At 53.8% G+C, this 19,739-nt stretch overlaps 1 protein-coding gene across 1 annotated transcript in view; it reads right to left on the bottom strand.

Annotated features, from left to right (window-relative positions):
• ADAMTS2 (ADAM metallopeptidase with thrombospondin type 1 motif 2) overlaps nucleotides 1-19,739 on the bottom strand; it is a 223,555-nt gene that overhangs the window by 132,695 nt on the left and 71,121 nt on the right. Inside the window, exon 2 of the mRNA XM_038551648.1 lies at nucleotides 19,089-19,248. Coding sequence (XP_038407576.1) covers nucleotides 19,089-19,248 — 160 coding nt within the window. The remainder of the gene's footprint in view (nucleotides 1-19,088; nucleotides 19,249-19,739) is intronic.

Here is a 19,739-nt window from a genome sequence, read left to right as displayed (position 1 = left end):
CTATCATCCTGGGGAAATGAAGCTGTTCTCATTAGGCGGTGACCTGACAACACTTTGAGTCAACTGGGTCTGAGCCTGATATCCCAGTGCTGGCTTGTGCAGTATTTCTTTGGCTGTGCAGTATTTCTGGTTTCCATACTTTTCCTGTCAACCTTTTCTTGTATGTATGGTTTAGTTGTACCTCTGGCGATAGTACACAACTGGCTTTTGCATTTGGGTTTGGTTTGGCTGATCAACTGTGACAATATCTGTCTTTGAATTGGTGAGTTTGATCCATGCTCTGATTACTGATATAAATTTGGACTTGACTCTCCTATCTTAACCTATTATTTCAGTTTTTCTCTCTCTCTTTATCTCTCTTTTTCGGTTTCCCCATTCTCCTTTTCAACTTTTCTCTAATCCATCCTCCCACAGGTGTGCTGGTCTGCCCTGTGGACATGTGCACACCTGTAAACACACTCACACATACCCACACCAGTTCCAAATCAACATTAGCACCAGTTCAGTCTTTGCAGGGGGTTCTAATGTTTTGTTTTGTTATTTTCTCTCTTTGGAGAGGAGGTTGGGGTGAAGGTTTGTGTTGTTATTTCTCAGATTCTAACATTTTCAGGTATAGAGCTTCACCAGTGTTGACTGGCACCCCAGCTGGCATGCCATCTTGGAGGGAACCTCGAGTACCACTTCAGTGTCCACTCCACTGATCTCCCCTCAGGAACTTGGGGAAGGCCACCTTCCCACGGAAGCATGTGCTAAATTTGTTTTTGCCAACTTTATTTTATTATTTTCTTTTACTTTTTTCATCATGATAAGTGCACGATTTAATCTCCATCACCTATTTCCTCCATCTTCCCATCTACCTCTCCTCTGGTAACCATGACTTTGTTCTCTATAGTTAAAAGTCTGTATTTTTTTCCCTTTGCTCATTTGTTTTGTTTCTTAAATTCCACATGAGTGAAATCATATATTATTTGTCTTTCTCTAACTTACTTCGCTTAGCATTATACTCTAGTTCCATCCATGTCGTTGCAAATGTCAAGCATCTTCTTTTTGATAGCTGAGCAATATTCCCGTGTGTGTGTGTGTGTGTGTGCGTGTGTGTGTGTATAATTACATCTTCCTTATCCATTCATCAGTCGATGGACACTTGAGCTGTTTCCATAATTTGCCCATTGATAACACTGCTATCAACACGGGGATACATGTATCCCTTTGAATGAGTGCTTTTGTATTTTTGTATTCTGTATTTTGTAGTTTGATAACCGGATTGTAGGAGTAGTTCTATTTTTATATGCTGGATTTTTTTTTTACCATAGTCCCCACTGCTCCCTATTGTGTTATGCTCCTGGACATCACAAATGCACACTGCTGCCTATTCTAGGCATGTGAGATACAACCACTGTCGTGACATGATCCCAGGCCCATCTGTGTATCTGGTGATGGGACTGGGCAAATGAGATGCAGCTCCCCTGAACTCAGCCGGCCCCAGCAGGGCCCTCCCTCTGCCTCTTTGCAGACTTGTAGTAGTCATGCTCTACTACATTCAGTGCCAGTACATTCAGCAGCAGCAGTACTTCATATTCATGTCTCCAAGCACATCTGCTCCCCCACACACACTGAGACCATACATCCTCCCTGAAGTCCTTCTGAGGGCACATGTGACAGGGCCTTAAACTAAATGTTTTCTGAATAAATGAATAAAGCCCCTTCATCTTTGCTTCTGGAAGGGACCTGGACCCAACAGAGAAGTGGTCATGGTCATAGACAAGTCAGGAGAAGGAGCCAGGAGGCTGGGCCCCTGCCCCAGCCCAGGAGTCTGAGGAGTAGTCAGCGGCACAGGTGCGTGGCATGGGCTCTGGAAGAGGCAACATGGCCCTACAGACTGGGGCAGGGGGATAACCTCAGAGACACAATTAGGGGCCAGGCCAGCCAACATGGAAGGAGAGAACCAGTCAACCTGGCCACGTGGGTGAACCATGAGCCTGCATGCCAGCAAGACAGCTTACTTAAAAAGATCAGGGGTGAAGCCAGACCCAGGAGGTCACTGACTGTGCTATTCCATTTCTATAGTGTCCAAAATAGGCAGATCTGTAGAAACAGGAAGTGGATTTGTGGTTGCCAAGGGTTGAGGGGAGGGTGAACGGAGAGTGATTGATACAGTGAGTACAGACAGGGTTTCTATTTTAGGGGGATGAAAAGGTTCTGGAACTAAATGGTGCTGATGGTTATACCACATTGTAAATATTCTAAAAGCCACTGAATTATAGGTTTTAAAGAGGTTAAAATGGTGAATCTTATGTGAATTATATGTCAAAAAATTAATAAAAGTTCAGGGGCAGCAACTCATGTGCTTATGGGAACCCAGAGGAGACAAAAATGAGTGAAGCCAACTGAGGGGAGCATATGAAGAATACTCTCTAAGCCACTAGGTCACATGAACTCTCCCTCTCACAGACCTTCTCTGCCTGGCTTTCCTTTATCAACTTGTGATCATGCCAAGAATGCAGAGAAATGTATTTTGGCTAAAAGAGAGACAACGGGGCTCAATGATGAAGGATCCCAAGCCCCAGGCTCCAGGCTGAGGAGTCGGTGAGATGGTGGGGATTGAGAGAGAAGTGAGCATCCTCCAACCCAGAGCCTTTCCACCCTCTGGCATCATAAGGGAGAGCAGGGCAGTCCGGTGCTGCCAAGCATCCAGAATTCTCATAGAAAGCTGAAAATCCATACATGTGTACAAATCCTCTTAAATATTAGCTCAGATTGTTCAATTTGTTTTGTGCCACTGCAAGAGAACAACATACTATGGCATTGGACAAAGCCTGTGGCTGGCAGTTCTCCTGCCCAGCTCTAGAATGCCCCGGGTGCACAGAACAGGCTCTAATGAGAGGTTCTACAGACCAGTCTCTCAGGACCATCCAGTACCATCTTCTCCAGGATGCCTGTCCTTGTGTAGCAAGCAGAATTGATGACCACCCCCAAGACCTCACTGCCCCCTCTACTTCAAGACCCATCGCCCCATGCTTCGTCTGCTTTCCATGCCTGACTTGGCAAGGCAGGAGGGCAAACTGGTCTGGTCCAAGACTGCCCCATCCCTGTGATGGGCACAGGACAGCATCCCAGAAAAACATCTGCTGAATTAATGTGATGTGAACAGCAACCCCTGGGAAGGAGCTGGAGGTGCACAGCCTCAAGAATTCTCTAAGGAAGCCTTTCTCCTCCACATCATGTGGAGTCAGCAGCAATCAGGAGAGTGAAGGGCAGTTGCAATATCTGTAGGCTGTGGCCCCTGGGAGGCACCTCAGAGGAGCTTCTGGAATGGGAGCAGTCATGGGGAGACCCAAGGTGGGACTTCCCCATCCATTCATGGCAACACTTCATTATTTACCACATGCCAGGCCCACGTGGGGCTCTGCACAGATTTGACGGGGTCTAATCCTCCACAGAATCCTACCAAGTGGAAACCCTTTATTTCTGCTTTTCTGTTAAAGACACGGGCACAGAGAGACAAAGGGAGAAGCCAGAATTTATCCAGGTAGCAGGACCTCAGTCTGTACTTTGAGCCAGCACGCTCTGCCTTCATCCCTGGAGCCCCAGAACAGCTACCAGCCTTGGGGCCTGGCTAGAGCAGTCCTAGTTTGATGAGTTCCAGACCTCACCTGACCAGGACAACATCACCTGCCCATATCCCAGGTCTGTCCAGAGCATTAGCAGCACTTGTCATGGTTCATCCTCTTGTCTGCCTCTCCCCACAATAGGAACTCCTCAGGGACAGAGACCAAACCAGGCATGCTCAATGCCCAGCATGGGGCTGGCAAAAGAGCACTGGCAAACAATTGTTGGATGGATGAATGCATGGATGCAGAGATGCATGGATGGATGGATGGATGGCCGGATGGATGGGTGAATGAATGTACTCTGACACTGGTAAATCGTTGAATCCATGGCAACTGAGCCAGGCAACTAAGTCAGGGGTGGGGGGGTGGTAATGCCATTTCTAGGCATTTTAAAGGTAGAATTAGTCAGGCTTGTCCACAGATCAGCTCTAGATGGGTGAGGGGAAGCTGAGGATAACAGCCCAGCAATACCAAGACTAGTTACTGAAGTGGGACAGGAACAGGAGCCCATCAGGGAGGGTTCAAACTTCAATTGAGCTGGTATGCAGCCAGTCTCTGCTAGGCGTACAGGCCCCCCTCCCTGAATCTAGAATCTGCCATAACTCACAGACACAAGGCGGGCCACCACAAGAGCCTGAGGAGAGATCATGGGTTTGCTGGATGGCTCAGAATCAAGATTTGGGCCTGGGGGGCGGAGGGGTCTGACCCAAGACCTGAGTACCACAGCCACTTGTTTATCCAAGGGGCAATTGAGGGTATGGTCCTGAAACTGGGGAGAGGAGACAGGGCTGAGGCAGCTGATATGGCCTCTGTACCTGAGAGAGGCTGGATTTAGATCAACCTTATCCTTCATCTTCCCTGTGTCCCTCCACTGGTGAGGTCAGACCTTTCCACCATTTAGCCTCAGGATCCCCCACACTTCTGTCCCCTCTTCTGAGATCAAGTTGGGGCCTGGCTCAGAAGGAGTTTAGCAAAGCCCTAAGGCCATCCCCTCAGACTGTGGAAGTGGCGCCCACTGCAACTCCTTTCAAGGGGCAATAGTTGAACCCCTTCAGGTAGGAGTAGGGAAAGTGCATCTTAGGCAGGTTGAAGGCCCACTGGCCACCCTGGCCCAGGGCACAGCAAGCCCCCAGGTCCCAGGTTGTCTGGCCTTGTGACCCTTCTCTTGAACCACAGGTACCCAAAGGATCCTGTGACCTGCTGAAAAGGGCCACAGTGTCAGGGTGACCCCTGGAGCTCTATGAGCCAGAGGCTATCTCCAGGGCCCAGGGGAGCAGAACTTGTCCAGGATGCACCCAAAGACAAGCCAGACACTGATGTTCTGGCACCAAGCCCAGGGAAACTCCTCGAAGTCCTGCAGTTCATTCCATGAAGACATGGATGTGTCTGCTCTGTGCTCACGTGTATGTGTGTGTGTGTGTGTGTGTGTGTGTGTGTGTGTATGTGTGTGTGTGTAAGAGAGAGAAACAGAAAGAGTTTGTCACCTTTCTCCCAGAGGCTCACTCTGTTACCAACCAGGCAAGGCAGGGCCAAAATGAGTAGGTGGGCCGGATAACAAACAGTGGGGAAGGGGGACTGTGTGCCCCACGTAGAAGACGCATGGTGTCCCCTGCTAAATACTGGCTATAAGAACAGACCCAGGGTTTCCAGTCCTTCTGATTTTTCTGAGAAACTGAAAACTGAGATTTCAATGTGAAACCTCCTGACTTTCAAGTATATACTCAATTTTTGAAGATACCATGTGAGTGAAATGAAGGGGGTGAGGTAGGTATAGGGATATAGCCCAGGAGCCTCTGGATGAGGCCTGGCTTTAGTCCAGTGCCGTTGATTTTACAAATAAGAAAATTAAGGCTGGGCCAGAACAGGGCCACACTGAGTCCCTTGGCTCCCTCAACTCCCTGGGCAGCCACAGCCCTTGGGGAGCCCCCACATATTCCCAGCAAAAGACATCAAAAAAGAGGTTCAGGCATTCATCACCAAGGGCCCGAACTGAGTTTTCTGAGGTAGCCCAAGGAAGGTCCTGCAGTACTGGCCTCTTCTGGGCATGAAGACCCTGTGCCCCTCACTATCTAAGGCCCTAGGACAGATTCAGGTTCTGTTTTGTCCCACTGGCAATGAAAGCTAAGAATGTAAGTAGCTCCTGGGATATCGCCCAGAACAAAGGAACATGGTCATCTGACCACAAGCCTCTTGTATCTATGATGGACCATCTGCTCCCCACATTACAAGGGCCTTGAGAATGGACCATCACACCAGGGAAGCAGAACTTCAGGCCCCTGGGACTCGGCGCCAGATGTGACAACCACAGGATCTGTCCACCCAGTCGCATCCAGCCTAACTAGTGGGTTGGGCTGGCCCAGTGCTTGGTGAGGAGGGGGGCCATTTCTGGGGGTTTGGAGACTGAACCCTACCAAACAGTCACCCCACCCAGGTTCTGTCTGGAAGCCTAGATGGAGCCTCCCCCTGCCACACCCCCCTAATGCTCTGCAGATGGGCTCCCCCAAAGGCCTCCAAGAAAAACACGACGACTGCAGATCTCTCCTCACAGAAACGGAACTGCTGGAACAGTCTCTCATGACGTTCCCGAAATGAAAATAAGAATTCCTCTGAAGTGCATTTCAACTCTGAGGCAGTATTGGCTGCATTGAGAGCTCAGTCCCAGCTGCCACGGGATCAACTATGGGCTCGGGTTCTCTGAGCACTAAAGCCACCCTGTGACCCTCTTGCACCCACCACCACCAGGGATCTGCTTGACACATACACAGTCTTTGAAAATTTGGACTTAGCTGCCAACATTGGAAAATGAAGAAGTTTTACATAAAAACAGTTTCTGACTTTTCCTGAAAAATCGGGAAGTCTTCCTGCAGCTGACCCCAAATTGGCAGGAGCCCCCATGCCCACCTACTCTTATCTATGCTGCCCAACCAGCCCTCACTGCCCTCAGTGGATACCTGACTCCTGGGATCTGGGCAAGGTTGCAGGGACACAAGCTCCCATCCTAGGGGGCTATGAGCTGTGTGGGGGTCCAAGTCCCTGTAACACTACTCTGCACCTCCTGGACATAGGCACTGGGCACAGATAGATTCCTATACCCTATGCAGGAGCTCCAGCCTATGGCTCCGAGCTGTGTGGGTAGGGTCCAGCAGGCCATTACTCCCTCTGTCTATAACCTGGGCCCCTCTGAGCCCCTCAACCCAAACAATCTTAACTAAACTTCAGTCAGCTCGAACCCCCGTCCCATTAGGGACTCATGCCTGTGCTTTGGGGATCTTGGGGCAACCTGTGGTCCTTCACTCACTCAGAATGGCCCTCAGCTCTTTGTTTTCTTGACTCTATCACCTGCCAACAGCACCTGACCAGTGCTGGCCCCATCCTATGAACTGTCAAAGCACTAAGGATACAGGGTAGACACTAGCCCCTGTGGCACATTCCAGAGTCCCTAAAGTCACCAACGAACCTTCCAGCTAGGAATCTATAGATGGCATTTTAACTCATCCCAAATGGGAGCCCAGAGAGCTCTGGACAGAAGCTTTAAAAAAAAGACCTAGACACACAAATACCTCCCAGGCCTGGGCCCCAGCAAAGAAATGATTCTGGCAAGCACCACCTCACAGAGTCTGTAGGCCAGGGTGGGGGCAGAGGGAGCATGGGAGGGGCCTGGCTAGGAGCTGCAGTTCTGGCTCCTCCCTGACCTTGGCACAGACCTGGATGGGAATGTGGATCTTTCCAGAGGGCAGTGCTCCCCTCTGACCACTGGGGCAATTATCTGCCAGGACCCCCAACTTTCCCACAGCTCTATGGCTCCACGTTGCATCCTCTCCATCCCCCTGCCACCTGGATCCAGGCCTCGTCTCTCCTCTGAGCCTCATTAGTGGCCTTCTCCCAGATCCCTGTGTATTCCCTTCTCACTCTCCTCCAATGAACCAGGTCATGCTGTTTCTCCATTTAGAGCAGGGCACTGCCCCTCCCTCTAAGACCGAGCCATGAGACCCACCACCATCTACCCCTCAGGGCCCTCCTGCTGCACCCCCAACAGGCCAATTCCACTCCCCTCAGGACACTCACCCCTGTTTCCACCCCTCTTCTCTCCCAGTGAATTTCAATCCACACTTTTCAGATATGGCTCCAACCCCCAGTTATTGTGGTCAGTTCATGGCATTTTCCATCATTTCTAACCACGCAGGCCTTCAGGGACCAACCAGGTCACCACAAGCTGTATGAGGGCAGGGGTGGGGGGCTGTGAGGCGGTTATGTCTGTCTGGTTCCCAGCATCCCAGAGACTAGCCCAGTGCTGGGCCCTATGTGGGTCATCTATAGAGATTTGCTGAATGAATTGAATGAATAAGTGAACAAGAGATATGGTTTATGTTCCAAGACAACAGCACAGTGAACGGTAGCCAGAGCACCCTGAGGGCAGAGAGGCCTGAGTGCACTGCTGCCCCCCAGAGTGTCCCTAGAGCAGCAGGAAAGGCCCAGGGCCACCTGACATCCCAGTGGGCCTTTGTCCTCAGCAACATTCCAGTTCCGCAGGCACAAAACCAGGAATCCACAGCCAAAAGTGTAATTTGCAATAATAAAAGTAGGCTTCTGTGGCAAGCCCTCAGATACCGCCCAGGAGCAACTGCTTCCCCAGGAATGAGGACCATGCAGCCAGGCTTCCAGGGAAGCCATATTCATGCCTTCTTTTCATGGATATGTAAGCATCAACCGTGTGCCAGGTATTCCTCCCAATGCTGGGAATTCTGCAAGCAAAAGATTCTCCCCACAGTTAGTGTGCAAGGTGACCCGAGATACTTCTGCACACCCTTGCAGAAGCCTCGGTTGCTACGTATGTTCAGAGGACCCCCTATGTCTCACGAACAGCCAGCCTTCAGGTAGGAAGCTCTGGGGGGTGGAAAGGAGATGGGGCACAGGGAGCCAGGCAGCCTGGGCCCGAGCTTGCTCCTCCCTGTCACACTTGGGGCTCTACAACTTACCAGCTGTGTGACCACCAGCACCTCCATTCCTCATCTGTAAAATGGGCACAGCAGGGTTGTTACACGGATCCATAAGTTGATGAGCTTGCAGTGCTCTGGGGAATGCCCGCACAGGTAAGCCCGTCCTCCCATAGGCCCTCTATAAATGCATATCCCTGAGCCAACAGCACAGCTCCAGGGGCAGGAGAAGAATCACTCACAAACTGGGTTCTGGAAAGACTGGCTTTTGTACAATGAAAACAAGTAACACTGAATAGAGAAGGGGAACCAGAGCCTGGGGGGAAAGGCTTGTATCAAACGTGACAGAAAGTCGATAAGCAGATAAAGGGCTTATCCGGATACGTACAACCCCAGGAGATTAACACGCAGAGGACTTACACAGGAAGAGGAGACACACAAAGTAATCAAACGTGGGGAGATCATTCATCTTTGCTGGCGATTAGAGAAGCACAGATTAAGGCAAAAAGCAGCACTGCATCCCTGCTGGGTCAGTAAAATATCAGTAGCAAAGCCCCTGGTGAGGATCTGGAGAGACTGGGGAGCTACAGTGGGCTGCAGTCCGGCTCTGCCCCGAAAGCTGTGGGTTTGTCACGTGCTTGGATTCTATGATCACTTCAATCATTCTGCAAGTACTTCCTGACAGCTGCTTGGAGCCAGGGATCCAGGGTGTCCGGGCTGGCTCCAGCTGTGGCCTGCAGGTCAGCAAAAGGAGAGGAACCCAAGGCCCCCTGTCAGGAGGTCCCTATCGTACTAAGGGCACACACGTTAATCACGTCCTGAATTGCTGCTGGGTGCACCGCCTGCCCTGCACACTCTCACAAACTCCCATCTATCCTAGCAGATCCAGGGCCCCATTCCAAAGTGGCAGAGTGGGAAAGAAAAACCTGGCCTGTCAGAGAAACAAGGACACCTAGTACCCTACAACCCTGTCCTGAACAGCAGGGCCTCTGCCTCCAGGAGCTAGAGGAGCTTCAAATGCAAGCCAGAGCCTGCCCGCCTGCCCACCTGTGTGGCTGCATCTGGGGTCCTGGCCCCCAACCCAAGAGTCTGGAAGCTAAATAGGCTTGGCCTGTGGCCGGCATCATCTGTCTTGGGAAACCCCCTTGCTCTGAACCAGGGCAGCAAGGAGCCATGTGAGGGGTGGGGCTCAGAACTCAGAAGAATGGGCCGCAGTTCTGGCTTCTCACTTGGCCCAGCCACCTGACCTGCCTCTCCTCCCCCAGGATCCCCACCTCAGCTATGTCACCACCATCCACTACCCTCCTGGAGCTGTCCTTTTAAGAGCCAGGAGCTGCCCCTGATCCCTTCCCTCACACCCACGTCCTGTGAGCTCTACCTCCAAGGCGCATCCTGAACACATCTGCCCTCCATCTGTCATCGGCCATCGGGACCACCCAGGCCTCCCCGCTCCCACTCCACTAAAAGTCTTCCAAAGGCCTCTTACTGCTGGGAGAACAAAGCCCACCTTGCCCCACAAGTCCACTGACCTTGCCCTCCCTGCCTCCCCAGGCCCACTGTCAAGTGTTTCTGCACCTGCTGCCCCCTCTATCTGAAGCAGCATTCCCGGGGCAGCCAGGTTTGTGTCACCTCCCGCCTGGGGTAGCTCCCTCCCTTACCTGCCCTCTCTCACGTTAATTACCCTTTTCTTGGACTTGATCTCATTCACGGATTTATCCCTTGGCCCACTGTGTGTCCCTGCTGGCTGGTGAGCTCTGAAAGAGCAGGGACTTCACCTGGTTTGTGCCCTGATTCATCCCCAGCACCCACTCCAGCCCCAGACACAAGGGGGGTACACAGTGAGAATGGGAATGAATGAATGAGTGAATGAGAGAACAAAGGTACCCCTCTAAGCCTCAGTGTCCTACCTCAGGAGTACAGTTATCATTCCTACTGTCCCCTTGCAATGATTGAGGAGCAACAGCAGGCACCTACTTGGTCCGTCCCGAGAGTCAGTGCGATCCACCTCCCTGCACAGGCCCCACTCCAAGGCTATCCCTTCCACCTGGTCCTGGCCTCGGACTCCCCCGAATCCTGAGTAGCCTCTCACCAGAGCCCTGACCTTGTTGCAGACGTGCACCTCACCCTGCCTGGACATCCCCCAGGAGGTGGTCCAGACACACAGTTCCAGATGAAGCCCACACTCCAGCACTGAGCCCAGACTGATGGGGCCAAATCTCAAACTTTAGGAGAGACACCCCAACCCTGGCCACAGCAGCTGGCCCAAGTTCCAACCACATGTGAACATGTGTGCACGTGCAAGGAGGAGGGGGAGCCTGAATGTGGGAGGGGGAGAGAGCCAGACACCAACATTCCCCCTAATTGTGTGACCTCTTCCCAGCTTGGTGTTCCTTCAGGGCCAAGTGCATGGCGCTGTTCAGTATTAATTTCAAAGAGAAATGGGTCAAGGAAAATTGGAAAGTTTTCTAGAAAACACTTTAGGCATGAAGCCAGCTGAAGTGTCTAACACCCTGTGGAGATTTCTGAGAGGAAATCAGGCCTGTGCTCATGGGCACAAAGCAGCAGAGTTCAGACCCTGGGCCCAAGCCCAGGTTCTGCTTCTGGGGAAGGGCCTCCTGTACCCTTTGGACATCCCTGGGGCTCTCTGTAGCCCCATCCCCTCTGCATCCTCAAGAGGCTTGTGTCCTGGGAACCTGTCCCTCTGCCCCTCATTGTGTGGACACAGCACACAGGAAGCCTTCACAATTGTCCTTCACAATTGTCCTGTGGGGGTACCTGAGGCGTAGAGAGAGGCTCATCGGGGTCCTCAGGGATACTCAGGCCCAGCTGCTCCCACCCCTGGCAGGCCAACTGGTACATCTGAAGCACAAACACCACAGACATGTTAAGTTGCCCCTGGAGACATCACGTCTCTTCTAGACACATCCCAGTCAGCTGTACTGAGGACCTGCAAAGAGCAGGCCATGCAGAGCCCATGGCCAATGCAACAACCAGATGCACCACTTTTGCTAATTAAACTCCAGACGCACCCAGAGCAGACACAGCTTCACTCCCCAGCTGCGTGTTATCTGGAAACCAGGCATGGTTACCTCGTGCCAACAAAAAGCTCTTTGGGAGACATGTGCAACACAAACGTAAGAGAAGGAATGAAGGAGCAGCCAGGGCAGAGGAGCCTGAGACAAACAGCCCGAATCACACGGATGGGTAACAGCAAGCACAGAGCAGATGCCATACTGGGGATGAGATGAGGAGGAGCTTGTTTAACCCCTACCATGCCTACCACCACCCCCTCTGTGCCATGACACTCGTTTTACAGATGAGTAAACTGAGACCCCACAGAGCGGGGCGGGGGGGGGGGGGCAACCTGCCCAGGCAGGTACACTCGCCTGGCTCCTCTGAGAACTCATGACTCATCTCTGAGAACTGTCCCTTGCATCTGAGTGAGGGCCACACCCAGGGCAGAGCCAAGTCGCTGTCCCCAGGTCACACTCATCATCTGTTCATGGTACTCCAGCAAAGATCAGGTCTCTCCTGGGCCACGTTCACTTGGTTGGTTCCACCCCTGAACAAGATCCCACACTAACTCAGGAGGAGAGAGGGAAGAAGAGGTGGAGGGACAGCAGGCCAGAGACACAGGGACAGCTAAATTTATATCTGAGGAGAGCAGCTGAGCACATGGGCTGACCTCGCCAGCCAGGCAGAGTGCCAGTCACAGTCTGTGTCTCAGGGGGCATGCCTGGCAGTCTTCACTGCAGTAATGTCTCCTCCCTCCTAACCCACTGGACAGGGCCCCCGTCCATGGACCCCAGGGAGAAAGCACCCCCACTTGCCGACAGCTCTGGGGCACTCTCCCAAGTCTGACCCCAAACAACTCCAGGCCTGAGAGAGTGTGCAGCCTCTGCTGTCCCAGTGCCAGCCCCCACCCACCCCTCCAGTATGACGCCACGTCACCACGCTGGCATCTCCTCCAGCGGTCCAGGAGGCTGACCACAGAGCGACGGGAGTGCTGAGGCCTCTGCCAAGGGTGCGCTCAGCTCTGAAACATGCTTCCCAGAGCCCAGAGCCCAGCCAGCTGCCTTGGGTTTCACAACCAATGCTTGTCCTTGGGTTTGCTCTGGGCTCAGAGATGCAGGCACAGCCCAGCTGTAGAATGAGGAGGAGGAACTGACGGGGGCCCCAGGAATGGTGCACCGAGGCATCCAGGTCTTCGCTGCATCTCTGAGCTGGCTGGGCAGGACCTGACGCCAAGACTGGTGTGAGAGCCCCCAGGTCACCATCTGAGAGGGCCAGCCCTATCCACAGGGCTCCAGTGAGCAGCTCAGCAATGCCTAGGCTGGGGACACAGAGAGAAGCCCCCAGACACCAGCCAGGCCTGGGGCTCAAGGTGCAAAGCCAACCAAGGGCCTCTCTCCCCACTCCGGCAGAACCCTAGGCTTCAACACTTAAGATACTGTATAGGCTGAATCACATCCCCCATGATGTCCACAGCCTAATCCCCAGACCCTGTGAGTGTCGCCTTTATGGCTAAGGGGACTCAACCTATCCTTAATTTAGTTAAGTGGAAGACCCTGAAATGGGCAGTCTCCCGATCATTGCAGTGGGCCAAACTTAATCACATGTGTCTTTGTAAAAAGGACACAGACAGAGAATGGACTACAGAAGAGGAAACTGTGCCCACGAGTGCGGAGACCGGAACGATGCAGCCACCAGCCGAGGGATGCCAGTGACCACCAGAAGCTGGGAGGGGCCAGGAGGAGGTCCTCCCGCTGAGCCTCCAGAGGGAACCGACTGTACTGACACTGTGATTTTCACCCCATCAGATCTGCTTTGGATTTCTGGCCTCCAGAGCTGTCAGAGAACAAACCTGTGTTGTTTCAAGGCACTGTTTGTGGTAATGTTTCTTGGTCATCACAGGAAACTGACATTGGACATCCACCACCGTGGAGAGTGAAGCCTCCCGAGCTGGCCCCCAGCAAGCTAGCACCCCCTCCACATAGTCCCTAGGCCTCAGCCTCTCCCTTACACCTCACACTCACTGCATCACTGACATAGGCCCAGTGATCCACCTGCCACTGAGTGGAGCCTTGCCCACCTCCCACCCCTGGCCTGGCCTGACAGGACTCCATTCTCCCCACTTCCACCTCCTGCTCCCTGCTTCCGGGCAAGTACTAGCCCGGCCTAGACTGGGCCTCCTCCTCCCACACCCACCAGAGAGACCACAGTGGGCTGGCTGGGACACAGAACTCTCTCTTAGGCCCCTCTTCTACCCAGGCATGCCCACTGCTGGCAGGACACCATCCATCCACACTCTGGAACACTCCAGGCTGCAGCTCCCAGCATCAGCTCTGGGCCCTGGCTCCTGGCCCTGCCCACCTACCTCCACCTTCACTCTCATGACAAGCCCTGCCCTGCTCCTCAGAAGCCTGAAAAACTCCTACCTGGCTCACGCCAATGTCACAGGATGAACAGAAATGTGCAATGGGTCAGCAGAGGAAAGACTGCGGGCCGCCGGGTAGGGACTGCTGGCCGGCCATGTGGAGAAGCCATGTGGAGGAACAGCCAGTGCCAGCACCCTGTCCACGCTCTCTCACCGGCCTCCCTTGGCAGCGGCAGCACAGAGCACTCCCGAGGGCGGCGTGCCCCCTCTGCCTGCTAGTGAGGATGCCGCAGCCTGACAGCCGCGGGCAGAGGCTTGGCACAGTCTGCTTCCGAGGCGGCGGCAGCCAAGGTCACGGGCACAGAGCTGTCTGACCTCTCTTCCTCCAGCCAGTGCCTGGTGCAAGGTAGGGCAGGAGGGCACCCTCCTAGCAGGAGCACAGAGCCCCTCCTCTGGCCCATGGGCCTGCCGGGGGCCTAGAAGAGGGGCACAGAGGACACTTGCTCCTCTGCCTCTCATAAGCACAGGTGGCCATGGGGGCCATGATTTATTTGGCTCATTTGGTGCTTTTTAGAAATGTGAAGCAACATTTTAAAATCATGAGAGTTTACATAAAAGTTCTGATGTCTGGATTCTCTTGACAGTGAGAGGATTGCTGCCCCGGGCCCACATTCCCACCAGGTTATGGTCCGGGGAGCCAAGGACAGGGCTGCCCCTGTGGACGAAGCCTCTGGTGGGCCCTATGCCCACAGTGAGGCTAGGGCTGGATGCCATGTGCCGCCACACTCACACTACTGTTTTCCTTTTAGTAGAGACACGTTCTCTGTGCCGATTGTTTATGTCAAAAGGAGGGAAATGAAAGTTGGGCCAAGCACTCTCCCTCTGCCACCATCCCCACTGGCATTGCCTACTGCATCCTGCCAGCCTCTGAGTTCGTGGCTCTTGTCCTTGGATGGCAGGACTTTCTGCTAATGGCACCATGTGCCTAGCACGGAGGCCACATGCCCAGCTTGCAATCCAGGGATCTTTCCCACCCCATGGGGATCTTCAGCCTCCTGCACACAGCCAGGCCCTTAGTGCCAGCAGCAAGGCCAGCTTTGTGCATATGGTCTTGGGGCCAGCCTAGCCACGCCACCGCCCAAGCTCTCCAGGCCCTGCAGTCTGGCTGAGATTGGACCAGAATCTGGCAGAGGTAAAGGGAAGAGGCCCTGCCTGAGTTGCACCTGAGCACTATCCCCAGAGAAGGAGTGAAGGGTGCCCCCTCATGCAAAGATGTGCATCCTGTTCGCTGTACAGTCAGCCGCGTACAGGAGGGCTGGTTCACTTCCTACATAAGCTGAATGGTGGTCCTTCCTGGGACCTGTGAACGTTACCTTATATGACAAAAAAAGACTTTGCAGATGTGATTAGATCACAGATCTTGAGACAGGGGTGCAGAGGGGGAGATCATTCTAGATTATCTGGATGGGCCCTAAATGCAATCACATGCATTCTTACTTGTAAGAGGGAGGCTGAGGAGATTCACACACATACAGACACAGAAGACCAGGAGGCAGAGACTGGAGTGATGTGGCCACAAGCCAAGGGATCCCAGCAGCCACAAGAAGCTGAGAAAGGCCAGGAACAGGTTCCTCCCTCTCCCCACAAGCTCCAGGAAGGCCCTGCCAACACTTGACTTTTGCCTGATGATACTTGTTTCAGACTTCTGCCTTCCAGAACTACCACAGAATCACACACCACAGCTGCTTTAAGTGACCCGGTTGGTGGTAGTATGTCTTGGTAGCCAGAGAGTAGGAGGGAGTGACATGCCAAGTCACCAGCACAAGTACTAGCCCGGCCTAGACTGGGCCTCCTCTTCCCACACCTGCCAGCCCTGGCTCCCCCTCAACAACCCCAGTCAGGGCTGACAGATGGCAGCCATGGCAGGGCTCAGGCACAGGCCCAGAACTCCTAGCGGGACCCTATCCCAAGTGCAAACACACACCAGGGAGGCTGATGTTACACTGTCCCCCAGCATCGTGTCACCCTGGGCACAGGGCTGGCTCAGGGTGGCAGAGACAATGGTGCACCTGGGAGAGGCCTGGCATGGAGGAGGCCTGGAAATGCCTCAAACAACTGTCCCCAAAAGGCCCCCCAACCCCCTGGCCTCAGCTCTGCCCTCCTGCCCCTGCCAGGCTCCTGGGCCCAGCAGAGTGGAGCAGAGATACTTCTGCAACATCTGCAGCACCACAAGGAAAGCAAAGGTCCCCCCCTCTTCTCCCTCAACCCTTCTAATACCCTCCCCTGGGGCCCAAAGGTAGCAATGTTATATGCTAGGCTGCTCTGTGCACACATCAGACCCTGGCCTGAGTCTATGAAGACACATGAACACCTTCATTTCCCATTCACTTCCCCAAGGCAGTCTGCAACCCAGCAACCAACCTCAGAGTTAGTGATGACAATTCCCTGAGGCTGGGTGAACCCCTAAGATCACTCCAGGAAGGCTGTTGGTTGCTTAGGGAAAGCAGGACAATGAGTCTCAGGACCTTGGAGGGGCTGTGTGGGACACCCTCACCCACCCCCACCAGACACCCTTACCCCTAATCCCACACCCAGCCAGACACCTACCTGCCAGACTGGAAGGCCCAGAACAGAGGTTTCCCCTTCCCCAGAGGACCCATCCTATCCACTGCCCATCACGGTGGTTTCAAACCCGCTTCCAGGAGTTGCCCTGGGAGAGGGAGGAGGGAGCTTCAAGTCCATGTGTCCTGTTTGCTTCAGCCAGAGCCACACTGATATATCAGAGCCCCCATTAGAGTTCACTAGAAAAAAGGGTCCCCTGGCTTATACACACACACACACGTCCTAGGGTTCTGGGCCCAGCACAGAGCAAACATGCCCAGCCAAGGACACTGCTTGTATATATCTCCTGGCTGCACCCTGGGCCCTGACAAGGCTTAGGCCAATGGAAAGCTGGACCATCTGAGGTCACCGTGGGCCCTCAGCCCAACCCCAACATAACATCCATTTGGACCCCCTCCAACCAGCCAGTGGGCCTCAGCCCTGGGCTGAGTGGGAAGGGACATCCAAGGAGAAATGTACTGTCTGTGGACCAAATCACCCACACAGGGTCATGCTGACCATGGGCACGGACATCACAAAAAAGGGACTTGGCCCCAGACTCTGGGCCTGTGGACTGGCCCTACCACCCAGAGCCCACAGCCCAGGCCTGAGGCTTAGAGTCCAGCCTGAAATATCTTCACCCCCCCACCACCTTCCAGTACAACTTCAGCTTCCAATCTGTGTGGCATCTACTTTTCTTTTTTTTTTAAGTAGGCTCCATACCCAGCATGGAACCCAGCATGGGGCTTGAACCCTGAGATTAAGACCTGAGATCAAGAGTCAGATGCTTAACCCACTGAGGCACTCAGGCACCCCTCCCTAGCATCTTCTGAGGTCACTGGTTTCTGAGTTTATTCTGAGTTTGAAATTCCTTTCCTACAGGCTGAGTTCCAAGCTCTCCCCAACAGTAGGTGGATGGCTGGGGGAGGCAAGGACAGATTTAATTGAAGGTACCAAAGCCCAGAAAATAAGGCGAGGCCAATACCGCTGCGGGGGCGGGGGGTGGGGAGACAGGCAACACATGGAATCTGGGATCAGAAACAGCCTCCGGCACCTGGCAGCCCCTCTTGGCAGACATCACCTCACCTAGCTTGAGCAGGACCCAGAAGCACCAAGCCCAAAGCCCACAGTGGCAAGCCCTCAGCTCTCTGAGATCCAGGCATTTCTAATCCTACGGGACAGAGGAGGCAGCTGGCCAGTGTGGACCCTGACCCCTGGTCTGGGGTACTTCCACTGTCCATTTTCACTCCTACTTTCACCTTACGGGGTAACTCTTCATCCCTCCCCCTGCGGAGAACGCAAGGATAGGAAAGAGGCAGGAAGGCTGAGGCTGGGGAAGGCCTGGCAGACAGGCCATTCATCACTTGGGGAAAAGGATCCACCCAAAGTATTGATCGGCTCCAGACAGTGTTGGGCTTCCTGATGGAAGGACTCCTGGGTCAAGGTATCTGACACCACTCCTTTAAATTAGAATGGTACCTAATTTAATGCAGGACAGCCTGCACCCAATTTATCTGTCAAGCTGGGAAGTCAGAACTGAGAGACCTAAAATAAATGAGCCAGGGCTGTTTGGGGTGACCGGAGCATCTTGGCAAATCACAGCATGACTGGGCTGATCCAGGGGGGCCTCGGGGGTTCTCAATCTACATGCAGATGAGTCTGACTCAAGACCCAGGCCTCCCTGCTGCTGCCACCTGCCCTGACATCTGCTGCCAGGGGTCCTGGACCACAGTCTGAGGGCTAACCCAGCCCTTAACAACCAAGCACAGGCAAGGCAGCTTTATCTGGTCCCTGAGGCTCTGAGGACTACGAGGCCTGCTAGGATCATAGTCTGCCCCCAACCTGGCCTCACTGCAACCTGTTTTCCAGCATCCCAAGAATGCTGGGGGAATTTGGGCTTCAGGTTGGCCAGGCCTTCTTGAATGGTCTGAGAGGCTGCAGCCAGGGGCTGTCACCAGACCCATTCAGAAGTTCCTTCTGTGGTCCTGGGCCCAGGGGGCACTTTGGTTCTAAGTTGAAAAAGAAAAAAACCCATTTGAGTCTATGCACAGGCCACGAAGGCCGTGGGTACACCTCTGGGGTCTCTATCATACATTTCCCTCCCCGTCCCCCCTTTGACATGTACATGTCTTCCAGAGGGAAGCAGGATCCAAACAGGACCAAGGGAGTGCTCATGACCTTCCTCTATGAGTAGTCAGGGAAGGGCAGTCAGTTGTCATTGCCGGGAAGGCAGACTGCATTGAGGAAGAGGTTGGCTGCCTGAGGTCAGCAGACATCTTCTTTAGGGGCACATGCTCAGACACATGGGCACAAGACTCGGGCCCAGGGGTAGGTCTACTCTGTGCTTCTCCTGCTCCCTGCCACTCACTGGCCCTCACACAGCAGAACGTAGGCCACTGAGCAGCCTTCATTACCAGCTATGGAGGTCCCAGACCTGCTGTCATGTGACTCCCACCCCAGCACTGCAGCACACCCACTGGGGCATGCGGTCAGTGACAGCAGGGCTCCAGCTGGGCCTGGGCAACCCCGGGGCATGGAACAACCAGCGTCACCAAGCAGCCTTACCTGTGTCCAGGGCCTGTGGCCCCCCCGGAGGAGGGGGCCTAGTGGTGGGGGGCCGGCGATATACCACATGCACACGGCCGCGCTCAGCTTCCTCGGCTGCCAGCCCCTTCTCCAGGGGTTCAATGAAGAATTCCTCCTCCTCCATACGGATCAGGCCAGCCTGCAGGACAAAAATGAGATGGTTCAGATTCCTAGAGCAGAGCAGACCGAGGATGGGCAACAGCAAGTAGAGTCACGAGGGGACCTCCCACCAGACCAACAGGACCAGAACGACCCTGCCCAGCATCCCAGGTAGGTGCCAGGCTTGAACCCTGGGCCATAGAGGGCACAGACAGGTGACTCCAGAGGCCCCATCTGCCCAGAGCCTCCCCTTCTAGTCATTGAGGCCAGAGCCCTGGATGGTGGTGAGCCCTATCGGGGGAAGAAGCTCTGTCTGGGTCATCCCTAACCCCACCCCCCCAAAGACACAAACACAGGACAAAGGCCGAGGCTGGGCAATAGCAAGTAGGGTCCCAGAGGGACCTCCCACCAGATCCCAGTCAACTGAGGACTAAATCTGCCATGGATATGTTCAGTTGGACCCAAACAGTATTTTCAAAGTTCTGAACTCAACACTCAAAATGATGAGATTTCATGCTTCAAAACTAGAAT

This window comes from Canis lupus, chromosome 11 (genome assembly GCF_011100685.1).
Source record: "Canis lupus familiaris isolate Mischka breed German Shepherd chromosome 11, alternate assembly UU_Cfam_GSD_1.0, whole genome shotgun sequence".
In the NCBI taxonomy this organism is placed as follows: domain Eukaryota; kingdom Metazoa; phylum Chordata; class Mammalia; order Carnivora; family Canidae; genus Canis; species Canis lupus.
Note: the sequence above shows the minus strand (reverse complement) of the source record. Positions and strands in the feature narration are given on the sequence as shown.